This window comes from Mauremys mutica, chromosome 7 (genome assembly GCF_020497125.1).
Source record: "Mauremys mutica isolate MM-2020 ecotype Southern chromosome 7, ASM2049712v1, whole genome shotgun sequence".
Classification (NCBI taxonomy): domain Eukaryota; kingdom Metazoa; phylum Chordata; order Testudines; family Geoemydidae; genus Mauremys; species Mauremys mutica.
This window is the reverse complement of record NC_059078.1, coordinates 31,439,901-31,453,258: the sequence shown is the minus strand read 5'-3', so window position 1 is coordinate 31,453,258 and position 13,358 is coordinate 31,439,901. Positions and strand designations below refer to the sequence as shown.

The following is a 13,358-nucleotide window of genomic DNA, read 5'->3' as shown; positions in this document are numbered from 1 at the left end:
TTTCCTTACTCGTGTGCAAAATGATACTAAATATGCTGTAAAATGCTGCTAAATAAGCGTAGGAGCTAAATAAGCGTGTTAATGATTGCACAATGTTCAAGGCATGTGGGTCCGATTCTCTACTGTTTTTAAAATTGTACCTTCCTTGTGCACTGTGACCGAACCACACCCAGCTGTGTTACTAATCACATGTCCAAATGTAACTGGACATCTACAGAACCTTATTTCCCAGTCCCATGAGCTGTGCATTTAACACTTCATGCAGAGGATGACAGTGCAGTGTTTTGATTCAACCTGTACCTGCTGGCTGTGAGCAGATGTCACACTCCATTACATCAGATAATGGAAGATCTCATTATCACACCAGCCTCCATTCAAAGTTGGCTACAGTTCTAGCAGCAGAAACAAGCAGGAGATTTTTTTGGAAGCATGTATATCAAATATTGTTAAATCCTTCTACTCCAGTGAGGAGTGGCATTCCCATTGACTTTCAATGGGACTTAGTCTGGTCACTTAGAAGAGTGACTCTGAAAAGGACTTAGGGGTAACAAGATGACATGAGCTCCCAGTGTGATGTTGTAGCTAAGATGATAAACATAATCCTTCAATGTATAAGATGGGGACTACAGAGTGGGAGTAGGTATTGTTACAATTCAGGGCAACTGCACCTGTATTCCCCCTCTGTGATCCAGCAACGGCACCCACTTTAGGCTTATAGCTCCCTATCCATAGGGAGTGAAGACATGTCTCTCTTCTCTCTCTCCCTCTTGACCAGGATATTTCCATGCTGCATAGTCCCTTGACCATAGAATCATAGGGTTGGAAGGGACCTCAGAAGGGACCTCAGAAGGTCATCTAGTCCAACCCCCTGTGCAAAGCAGGACCAATCCCCAGATTTTTACCCCAGTTCTCCAAATGGCCCCCTCAAGGGCTGAACTCACAACCCTGGGTTCAGCAGGCCAATGCTCAAACCACTGAGCTATCCCCCCGCACCATTCTGTGATATCCCCAGCAAAAGACAGGCTGCCTAAGCAGGTTTCTTCTTCCTTCTCTTCAGATATGTTTAACAGTGTAGTTACCACAGTTAAGCTACCACATGGTTCTCCTAAGCAAGCACATTTTATCCTTAAGGTAAAAGCAATACAGAGAAAACACATTAAAAACAATAAAAGAACCTATATACCTGCTAATAAGCTTACCAGAGATCCTCCCAACTGCAGCACCAACTCTAGGTGAAGCAGTCCTTCAGCCTCCACCCAGCAGTTTTCCTGTGATTTTTCTTGTTCAGAGCAAAGGGTGTGATGAACTTGAACTCCCAAGAGACTCACTCATTTATCCAGTTTGGGTCTTTGAAAAGACTAATCAGTAATCAGCCAAACAATGGGTCTCCGCTCAAAATGCAGCTTAAAAAAGTCAGATTCGAGATGGGTCATTTGCATTCCCTTCACCCCCATGTATTTCCTAGGAAATCCTCTGCACACACATTGTCCTCAAAAGTCCTTTGATGTTCTTAGTATCTCCCAGAAATTGCATTAATCCTGCCTTCCTCCTAAAGAAGTTCTATACAATTCCACCATCGTGCGCAAACATTTGCATTTTCAGTTCAATGGACTCCAAAGTTATTAAAACTTTTTATTCCATAAGGTTTAATTTAGTTCAGGAAGGTTGAATTTAATGCCATAAGGTTTGTCCAGGATATTGCATATGTGTCACAGGTATTACTTCTGGATGTAGCATTAATGAGACCATTACTGGATACTGTGTCCAGTTCTTGTGTCCATACTTCAAAAAGGATGTTGGAAAAATTGGAAAGGGTTCAGAGAAAAGCTACAAGAATTATTCGAAGTATGGAAAACAGACCTTATACTGAGACTAAGGAAGTTACAAATATTTTGTTTATTTAAGACAGGGGTCTCAAAGTTCCAGCCCGCGGGCCATCTGCGGCCCGAGAACCTCCGCAATGTGGCCTGCGGGGCTGCAGCAATTTTGGGGCCAGATCTCTCCCTTGGCCCCGCCTGCTGCCCCTGGACGCTCCACCCACCCCCACACGTCCCCTGGGAGATTTAAAATGGCCCCGGGCCCCACCCACCACCAGCAGCGCCGCGGAGCTGAGCAGCTTTCTGCACACTCGCTCCATGTGGCTGCTGGCCCCTCCCTGCAGCCCTAGGGCAGGATGGGGCAGGGCTGTGCCTCCGCACATTGTCAGAACCCTGAGCACCCCTGTGGCCAATGGGAAGCTGCGGGGGCGGTGCCTAACGGCAGCAGCACATGGAGCCCCCCCCCCAGCCCGCCCCATCTTGGAGCCCCAGGTAAGCGCCGCACCTTCTAACCCCCTCCCAGAGCCTGCATCCTGTCCCCACACACCTCCAGCCCCCAAACTCCCTCCTAGAGCCTGCACCCCCTTCCTACAGACCTCCTCCTGCCCCCAAACTCCCTCCCAGAGCCTGCACCCCCTCCCCCTTCCCACACACCCACTCCTGCCCCCAAACTCCCTCCCAGAGCCTGCACCTCCTTCCCATAGACCCCCCCCCTTCTGCCCCCAAATTCCCTCCCAGGGCCTGCACCCCCTCCCCCTTCCCACATGCCCACTCCCGCCCCAAACTCCCTCCCGGAGCCTGCACCCCGCCCCCTCCTCCTGCACCCCAATCCTCTTCCCCACCCAAACTCCCTCCCAGAGCCTTAGGCAGATGGGGGGTGGAGTTGGGGGGGGCAGGTTCTGGGTGGCATGAGTGACATGATTGGCCTGCTGGGAAGATTTGAGGATTGGCACTGGTCCTAAGGTAAATTAAGTTTTAGACCCCTGCTCTAAGAGATGGTTTAGAGGTGACTATACTATGGTCTACATACAAGTATGTTTCTACATGGAAGAGATTTCTAATAGCAGACAGTTCTTTTATCTAGGAGAAAAAAGCATAATGAGATCCAATGTTTAGAAGTTGATTCTACATCCAAACAGAAATGCCATCAAGTGTAATGCCTCACGAGCTCGGCCAATTAATGAAAAATTCATTTCTGGTTCACATTCACAGGGTATTTGGGCAATAATTAATCAAGATACTTAAGAACATGGCTAACTTTCAGTATGGGAGTAGTCCTGCTGAAGTCAGATAAATTAGACACATGCTTAAAGTTAGGCACTTGCAAAAGTACTTTGCTGAACTGAGGCTTCAGACAACTACGTGACCTTTTTGCCCATTAACTGTAAGGACTGAATGGAATCTTAGTGCCCCATCACTTGACTTGTAAAGTTTTGGGGGTTTAATTACCACACAGTTGTTTGGGCATCAGCAGTAACAAATAGCCTGGGCCCTTTGCCAGACCTCTGCAAAGAACACGACCTTCTCATTTTCATAGCCTTTGCATCCTGCAGTACCAGTGTGAGTAGCATGAGGTACAGCAAAATTAGCCATGCAAACATTTTTATCAGTTGATTAGTGTCCACGTTTACACACTGTATTATAAAAAATAATTCTTCTCTCAAAATGGGTTTGTCTACACTAGAATTGAAACTGTGTTTGACAAGAACTGCTAAACACACACTAAACAACCTAGCTCATCAGGCATTGACCACACAGTTCTTTCTCTGGGCAGATGAGATAGAGAATGAACCACATGTACCAGATATTAACTATGCATTAATGCATTTTTGGAAGGCGTTTGGATAATATGGTGATGAGGGTGACGTTAGAACCTATAAAAGATCATTATGGGATTTCTTGCTGCAGGCCTTAGCAAAAAAACTTCAGGACCAGACTTCAAAGAGAAACTGCTGAGCTTCAGTTCAACTGCAAATTTGACACCATCAGCTCAGGATTAAACAAAGACTGTGAATGGCTAGCCAACTACAAAAGCAGTTTCTCCTCCCTTGGTTTTCACACCTCAACTGCTAGAAGAGGGCCCCATCCTCCCTGATTGAAGTAACCTCGTTATCTCTAGCCTGATTCTTGCTTGCATATATATACCTGCCCCTGGAAATTTCCACTACGTGCATCCGATGAAGTGGGTATTCACCCACAAAAGCTCATGCTCCAATATGCCTGTTAGTCTATTAGGTGCCACATGACTCTTCGCTGCTTTTACAGATCCAGACTAACATGGTTACCCCTCTGATACTTAGAACCTATCGTTATTTTCACCATCAATTTGCATACATCTGTCTCTCCCCTGTGCAGATCTGGCAGTTTGGGGAGTGGGTGGACGTTGTAGTGGACGATCTTCTCCCGACGAAGGATGGGAAGCTGGCTTTTGTACACTCGGCACAAGGCAATGAGTTCTGGAGTGCCCTACTCGAGAAAGCTTATGCCAAGTAAGTGCCAGCGTCTGGGCTTGCCTAGCTCTGCGTTGGAAATGGCCATGATGTACCAAGCACTTGGCTGGTGGATATTTCCTGACTAATGTGGCCCAGAGTGTGTCAGCAATGGGAAAATTCTAACTATCTGCCTTCTTCATTCTCACTCAGGGTGAATGGCTGCTATGAAGCTCTCTCTGGAGGAAGCACCTCAGAGGGCTTTGAAGACTTCACTGGAGGGGTCACCGAATGGTACGAACTTCGGAAACCCCCCAGTGACCTTTATCAAATTATTCTGAAAGCTCTGGAAAGGGGATCTCTGCTTGGCTGCTCCATTGATGTGAGTTCTTGTTTTGTAGGGTATCCTGCACCTTTTTCTTATTGGTTGTGATGATGGGTGAGTGGGTCTTGGACCATTTTAATAGGCTGGGGATTTGGGGCTGCTCATTCTCAAAACAAGGCAGTGGCTCAAGGATCCCTTGGCTCCTGGTCATCTAGCTGGGCATGTTGAGTTCCTTTGGCAACCATTCAGTGTGGGCACTCACACAAAAGCAAACTCCTCTTGGTGTCTGCTGGACTCAAGCTAGTAATGCAGTAGGGATGCAGCAGCTTGATTTACAAATAAACCAGATGCCAATCCAATTTCACTCAGCTAATCCAGTCACTCTTTGTAGTTCAAGTGTTGTTTTGCAGTGTGGTTGCTCTCACTCGAGCTAACCTAGCTTGACTTGAGTGTACTCACCCAAGCTAACTGCTGCAGTGAAAATAAACCATCAGGCTCACATTGTGGCCCCCTCCCTAAGCAGGCTCTCAAGCCCAAATTCATTAACAAAAGCAGAGCTTTGTTCCAAAATGGATAAGTTTTGGACACAAATGGAACACTCATCATGGCTGCTGAGATATGTGCATCTCCTATCAATATTTACAGCAAATCCCCAAGTCCTACGTTAGAAGAAATGTTTTATAATAGCAACAAAGCCTTCCAGTGTCCAATGATTCACTGACCATCAGGAGGTTAAAGTCACTTAACCTTTGGCTTCATGTACTGCCTGCAGTGTGCACATACACGCACTGCCATACATTGCAAAGCCCGTCTTTTCTCAAGGCTGAGATTCATGCACTGAGGGTTGGGACCATGGCTCTTTTCATCTCCATCTTGTTTTCTGGAAAATTGTTGTATTCCGTTTTGTTTGTTGTTTAGCCTGTATGGCAAAGGGGCATAGAGCCCTGGGTACGTGTGCTTTTTCATTTTGCACCAATCCAATAAATGTGTGTGGTGGTGATGGTTGCATATATACTATAGGAAACTGCTCTTAATCTAAATTTGCTTCAGAAAGTAACTCCTCTGGAATTCCCTCAGGTGACTTCCTGGAGCTCACGGATGCATGTGCCAATCTCATGTTAACCTGTCTACCATCTCTTCTAACAGCAAGCTTCACTTCTTCCTTAGCTCAGATACACACACAAAGTGCAGAGAGTTCTTAACCATTGCCTGTTTGTTTGCTGTTTCCATACCAACTGTACATGATGGCCATCCTGTGGTTCCCCCTCTTGCTGGGCAGCCAGTGGTCCCTTTCCTAGTGGAGTTATTGCCTGTATACCATGGGCCTGTTCAATAACATGGTGGTCTCTGCTATTTGTGATAGTAACATGATGGCAATGGGTTCTACATATTTGATGACAACAGGATGCGCTCCAGCACTATTGCTGAAATAACCTCTTTTGTTAATCTAGAATTCTCAATTCAAACAAAAGGCTGAGATGAAGTTGTTTTTTTTCCCTTGACCTGATCTGAGTATGGGAATTAAATAGCAGGAAACACCTTCTTTTGCTCACAGCACCAAGAGCACTCATTAGCCTGCACTCCTAACTCAAAATGTTCCCCCCCAGGTTTCCCCCAGGGTCAGCCACCATGTTTTCAGCTGCTCCATTAGACAGAGAGAGGAAGACAGTCTTTCTTGTCTGTTGCACCTTCTTCCCCCATACGCCAAACGGCAAGTCTACCCTACAAAATTAAGTTGATCTCCATTACATCAGCATACAGCCATTGCGGTAATTAAATAGCTTTTGCATATGCACACTACCCTCTGTGTGTTGGCGGTGTGCATCCTCACCAGGAGTGCTTGCACTGATTTAACTGTCAGTGTGGGGCACTGTAGGTCTGCTTCTGAAAGGCAGCAACAGTCGACATAAGCAACACAGTGTCTACGCTGACTCTCTGTCAACCTAACTACAATGACTTAGTGCTACACCTCTCACGGACATGGAGTTGTTAAGTTGGTGTCGTGAGCGAGTTACGTTGGTGGGAGCTGCATTTTGGTGTAGCTGCTGAGAGTTAGGTCAATGTAAGCTGCCTTACATCAATCTAACTCTGTAGTGTAGACCAGGGCTAAAATGGGGCGTATGTTTATAGTTGTTAATTGAAGGATGAGTTCAGCCTTAATCCCATAACAACCCGTCACCCAGCTCATAACACTATAAAGTTTCAAGAGTATCTGCATTCATTTTAAAATATTTTAGAAATGACACAGAAAAGACTAGAGGAATGTTTCTCAACCAGTGGGTCACGACCCCCAAGGGTGTCATGGAAGGCAATCAAGGAGGATTGTGCAGTGTTGAACATTTGATTTCAATCTAAAGCAAAGAAAATCTTGCTCCCTCATTCTCTGCACACTCTTAACCTTCAAGGTCAGTTATTCTGTCAGCCCTGAAAACACACCCACGTCAACTACATGGGCTTCTAATTAATATTTTTTTTACTGTTTTATAGTAAATATGGGGGGGGTTCACATTTTTTTTTATTTTGAATAAAGGGTCACCAGCCTAAAAAAGTTGAGACACACTGCCCTAGAGCAGCTGGGAGAGAGCAAGGCTCCACCGCCAAATAAAAAAATTCTGTTGTTTAGGTACCACAGTGATGGTTTCATTGTAAAAACCCGAACAAAATAAAACAGTGGCATGCTGGCTCATTCGTACACGTTCAACTGTGGTCCTCGCATGAACTGGGTGTGTGTGTGTGTGTGTGTGTGTGTGTGTGTGTGTGTGTGTGTGTGTGTGTGTGTGTGTGTAGAAGCTAAGTTTGAGTTAATATGTCCTTTCTTTTAGGGACAGAGGTGAAGCCAATGACAACTTTTAACATGTATTCTTGTGTACTTTTTAAAATGTAGATTACCAGTGCTTTTGACATGGAGGCTGTAACATTTAAAAAGCTGGTGAAGGGTCATGCCTATTCGGTCACAGGAGCCAAACAGGTACAGTCTTCATTCCCTTGAAGAGTTTGAAGAGAGGGAGTGTTGTGCAGTAGTTAGAACAGGGAATCAGGTCTCCTGGTTCTATTCCAAACTCTGCCGCTGTGTGACCTTGCAAAAGTCACTTCACCTGAGCCTGCTCAGCTACACAATAGGAACAATAATATCTCAGACACCCATGTCCTGGGATTTAAATCATGGATGTTTGAGAGTCTCAGGTATAAAGCCGTTGTGTGTTGTCTGGAGAGATATGCAAGACAGTGTTTATTGTGGGGTTATAGAGCTAGGATTAATAAATAGTAAGTCAAACGGAAGAGGAGTGGGTGCAGTACATTGGCAGATCCGTATTTCATTGCCCACCCCATCCCAAGTGGCTCTGGTATAGCAGGTCTTTGTGGCAGAACCACCTAGCATGTATCTTGTTACAAGTTTACGACTTTGCAGAAAATAAGTGGAGTTCATTTTTTTTTTCTGTCTGAGGTAATAGGGTGACCATCAACTATTGCTTAAATCCCATGAGACATGCCAGGATTGGCACATTAACACACACTCTCCAGCTTTGTTTTACCCATGCCCTCTGCAGCAACTAGATGTCCTGGTAGTTTTAAGGGAATGTCAGGTTAAAAATCATAAAGCTGCAATAAAAACCTATACCTTTGAACCAGCAACTAACTTTTTGAAGCTACCACTTTAAAGTCTCTGCACGATTTAGTATTTTGTATTTGAGCATTAAAAATAAGGCAACATTTTTTTGTTTGTTTGTTCATTTGTAATCTTGGGTTGTCACTTGTGACAGATTTCCCACAATGTACAAATCACTTTCTATGTGTTACTTAATAACACTTTTGGATTACTAAAGTTAAAAGAATTTAAAAATCTCATATACTTCTTGATGCCTATATGTGATTCACCAAGACTGTGAAACTAGACTGGTCAGTTTTAAAGCACAATGCTACCTGCTATGTATGGTTTCTAAACATCTGCAGAGAAATATATATATATATATACCTGAGGATACCTAAAAATGCCCCTTTAAAGCACTGCCTGCAATAGAATCAGAACCGTATTAGCTATAACTATGTTTAAATATGACTGTAGCTAGTAAGGTCCTGATACCATTGTGGCTAGGGCCTTAATTAGTGGAGCACAGTGACATGGATGTACACAGTTCTTGGTCATAAGAAATAATGTTCTCACTATCTGATCTGTTTTAGTTTTTTACTATAGCATTCATCCCAAGAGTATCCCAATTCTGCACAACAGTTTCTGCAGAGTAAAAAAGTTGTTTTCATTTAAAGCTAATCAGAGTTTTTCTTCCTCATAGCACTCTCGCATTAAAAGCTAGTTATGTTTTTCTCCTCTCCATCGTAGTCTTTTGCATGACAGTTCTTTGTGCACCTGACTGTAAGGCATAAATACTACAGAAAGCAAGTATTACTGTATCTCTAAGTGGATCTCTGTGGTGATTACAGATTAACTACCGAGGACAGAGTGTTAATCTAATTCGAATGCGAAACCCGTGGGGAGAGGTGGAATGGACTGGAGCCTGGAGTGATAAGTAAGGATTAACTCCTTTTTATACAGATTCTGAATATCATATAAGTGCTGGAACTAGGGGTGCTGCAGATGCTGCCACAGCCCCTGGTTTGAAGTGGGCTACAGTTTGGTTCAATGGCTCTCAGCACCCCCACTATACAAATTGTACCAGCCCCCTTGCTGAAGATTGGAGGGGAAAAATAATAAATAATTTTTTCTCTCGGCGGAAGGTGTCAGCTTGACAGGTCTAGACACTGAACTTCCACAGCACATAGGTTAGGTAGCAATCAAGCTTCCCACACACAACCCTCGCTAGCATGTCTCCACTCTGATTACAAAGGAGATCTGAAGTTGAAGATAGTTCCAGCCTTGTACACTGCTGCAGCTGGCAAAAAGGGGACCAAATAGTGCTAACTAGGATAATGATTGATGAGATGTAGGTATCTGCCCACAAGGAATTGGACTGCAGATGTATCAATTCACTTCATATAGGCTCTCCTTGCTTAGATATCAAGGTGATAAGGACCTTGGATAAATGGCAAATAGCTGTCAGAAAGGAACTGCTGCTAGTCATTACCAGTCTGTATCAGAACTAGGGACCTCAAGGTAAAAGGGTCTATCTATTGCAAATTTGTTCAGTCCCCAACATGTACATTTAACAAATAAATAAAAATCCCAAGACAAATCATTCCAGCGCACACACAATTCTCCCCCTGTGGAGAGGATGAGAGACAGAATGAACCATGTGTGACAGATATTAGTCACATTGCTTAATGCACTACAGAAGGCTCTCAGATATTATGGTGATGAGGATGATATACGAACCTATTACATACACCACACAATAATATTAATGATCAATGAGTTTTGAGTTTTCTAGCGATACATTACATGTCATCCTTTGGGTAAATATCCTAACAACAATGTGCCACCTGGCACTGGGGTGCTCTTAGGGTCACATCTTTATAAAACAGAAGTATTTTGGTTGGATCCTACACCCAGTTTGTGGAACTGGAAATAAACTGCTGAGCCACAGCACAGGAACAGGTTGGAATACAGACCACACATGTCTACAGCCAGTAATGATAATATTTTTCTTACTAATGAGCAGTGTGGGATGATAATATTTCCCACAGTGGGCCAAATTCAGCCCTGTTGTAAACTGGCAGAGCTCCAATAGGTCAATGGAGTTGCGCCTCCTTCTTCCAGAATTTAATTTACTGTGAGTTGTTCAAGCTTTAGGACTCACGGCATGTTTGAACTGCTTCACCCCTGCAGCTCTTCTGAGTGGAACACGGTGGACCCATCTGTGGGACAGCAGCTAAGGATTAAAATGGAAGATGGGGAATTCTGGTAAGTGGAAAGTACAATTTGCACTAACCTTTATTTTACACTCGTGTGACCAAGTTAAAAGGGGTTTTAAATATGCACAAATAAACTGAGATGCTGGGTTTTTTTTTAATTTGTCGTAAGTGGTGTTTTTACCAGTGAAAACCCATTCTACAGGAAGCAAATGTTTTTGCTGCATATGGATCTCAGTGCTGCCTGGAGTCAGTTTTGTGCTTTTTTGGAGAGTGGCATTCAGCTGACCATAGAATATCAGGGTTGGAAGGGACCTCAGGAGGTCATCTAGTCCAACCCCCTGCTCAAAGTAGGACCAATCCCCAACTAAATCCCTAAATGGCCCCCTCAAGGATTGAACTCACAAGCCTGGATTTAGCAGGTCAATGCTCAAACCACTGAGCCATCCCTCTCCCCTGTGAAGTCAGTGACCTGGGAAAAACACCAAAACAGATTGGTCTTTGCAGCTGAAAATAATATTCCCACCTCCATGCTCCCCTACCAAAAAAAAAAAAATCCACCATGAACTCAATGGGGTTGATCTTCACCTGGCATAAATCAGGGAAATTCAACTGAAGATAATGAAGTTAGACTGATTTATACCATCTGAGGATCTGGCCCTCTACATTTATTTTATAAATTGCTTAGATGTTATAGAGTATTATTATTTTTTACTTGTATATCCATAAAACCTAGGAGCCCTACTCATGGATCAGGACTCCATTGTACTAGGCACTGTACAAATAGAACAAAAAGATGAGAGTTTAGAATCTAAGTGTAGGACAAGAGACAACACATGGATATCCCACAGAGGTGGGCAAACTACGGCCCGCGGGTCACATCCAGCCTGCAGGACCATCCTACCTGGCCCTTGAGCTCCCAGCCGAGGAGACTACCCCTGGCCCATCCTCACCCTGCAGGAATGCTGCCGCGCGGGCAGCACTCTGGGCGGCAGGGTTGTGTGCTCCTGCCAAGCAGAGCAGCAACATGTCTGGTTCTGGCTGGGTGGTGCAGCTGCCAGACATGCTGTTCTGAGCAGCATGGTAAGGGGGCCAGAGCTGGGGTGTTGGATAAGGGGCAGGGAGTCCCAGGGGGAAGTCAGGGGACAGGGATCAGGGGGCGGTTGGATGGGGTGGAGGTTCTGGGGGGTGGTCAGGGGATGGGAGGGGTTGGATAAGTGTGGGAGCCCCGGGGGGCCTGTCAGGGGGCGGGGGTGTGGATAGGGGTCAGAGCAGTCAGGGGACTGAGAGCAGGGGAGTTGGATAGGGGGTGGGGTCATGGGGGTGGTTAGGGGCGGGGGGTCCTGGGAGGGGACAGTTGGGAACAAGGAGCAGGGGGGGTTGGATGGGGCAGAGGTTCTGAGGGGGGCAGTCAGGGAGCGGGAAGTGGGAGGGGTCGGATAGGGGATGGGGCCAGGCTGTTCGGGGAGGCACAGCCTTCCCTACCCGGCCCTCCATACAGTTTTGCAACCCCAATGTGACCCTTGGGCCAAAAAGTTTGCCCACCCCTGATATAACAGATCAAAGTGGGGAAGGAAAGGTACAAGGAAACAGTGGGTAGTGCTGTTGGTTTTCACCAATCATTATAAAAAAGATTTTGAAAAGGCTTGGACTCCTTTGCTGTGGGGTTTTGAATAAGAAGTACATCAAAAATATAAGATCTTGGATTCACTATAGCCAGGAATTATTACCATACAAGCAAGGAATAAAAGGCATGAATTGGTGAAGGATCAGGGTAGAACAGAAAGATCTTTATTCTTTGTGAGGCTGTGGAAAGCTTTGATATCTACATAAAACATGATCATCAAATGCATCATGGGTCTTAAGGATAAAGCTGATTAGGAATTTTTCAATGAAATGTTTGTTCACCAAAAAATACAGATTTGTTGAAACCGAAGCTGTTTGTGAAACAGGGCAATTTATGCACATTTCCTGACTGTCGAGGAAAAAATTTTGAAATTGTGAAAATGAAACATTTCAACATTTTCAAAAGAAACATCTACTTTTCAGGCCTGAGATGATTTTATTTAGAAATCTAAGCTAATTAGATTTTTTAAAGTTCTAAATAAAAATGTTTTGGAATTATCAAAAAGAAATATTTTGATTGACCTGAGCTGAATTTTGGTTTTTGTTGTTCAGTTTGGGGAAATATGATTGAATTTTGTCCTGATTCAGGATGTAAAAAAATTTTCACTCTCAAAAATGTACATGGGCTAGGAAAACCACTTCACACCCAGCTTGACTTGAGAGAGACCTTTGCAGTAGTTTCTCTGACACCTGTGTGAGCTCACTGGATTTCTTTCTTCTTAGGATGTCCTTCCAAGATTTTTTGAGAGAGTTCACACGGCTGGAGATCTGTAACCTTACTCCAGATGCACTGAAAGCGCGCACCTTCCGCAAGTGGAACACAACACTCTATGATGGCACCTGGAGACGGGGGAGCACAGCTGGAGGCTGCAGGAATTTTCCAGGTAACGTATATGGTCCAGTGTGCTACTCTTAGGGCTTGTCTACACTACCAAATTTTGTTGACAAAACAAAAGTCGTCAAAACAAAAATCGTCAAAGGGTGTTCACACTTGCTCCCTCTGTTGACAGATCATGTCCACATTGGGGACACCATCTTGGGTTTCTCTCCCAAGTTCTCCCACAGCCCCCTCAGCATCATGAACAGCTCTGTGAGCTCTCCCTGCTGAGGAATGGCAAAGCAGCGCAGGAGTCGGTCTGTCCCCCTTCCCCTGCAGCAGCACTGCTGTGTTCCTAGAGTAGTACAGAATAGGAGCATTGCAATGATTTTCTCTTTGTTTGTTTCCCAAACAGAGCACCACACAGATACTTCCCAGAGCTTTGAAAGGGGAGGGGCGCATGCCTGCAGGGCAGCAGAGATCAAAACACTAAGCAGAGCAATCAGGGCAGGGATTGTGGGATACTGAAGCCAGTTCTGTTG

At 44.8% G+C, this 13,358-nt stretch overlaps 1 protein-coding gene across 4 annotated transcripts in view; it reads left to right on the top strand.

The window, feature by feature from the left end:
- CAPN1 (calpain 1) overlaps nucleotides 1-13,358 on the top strand; it is a 50,810-nt gene that overhangs the window by 22,399 nt on the left and 15,053 nt on the right. For all 4 annotated transcript variants that reach the window (XM_045025767.1, XM_045025768.1, XM_045025766.1 and 1 more), the window contains 6 exons: nucleotides 4,173-4,306; nucleotides 4,460-4,628; nucleotides 7,456-7,539; nucleotides 9,009-9,094; nucleotides 10,351-10,425; nucleotides 12,723-12,883. In XM_045025767.1, the coding sequence (XP_044881702.1) occupies nucleotides 4,173-4,306; nucleotides 4,460-4,628; nucleotides 7,456-7,539; nucleotides 9,009-9,094; nucleotides 10,351-10,425; nucleotides 12,723-12,883 (709 nt within the window). The remainder of the gene's footprint in view (nucleotides 1-4,172; nucleotides 4,307-4,459; nucleotides 4,629-7,455; nucleotides 7,540-9,008; nucleotides 9,095-10,350; nucleotides 10,426-12,722; nucleotides 12,884-13,358) is intronic.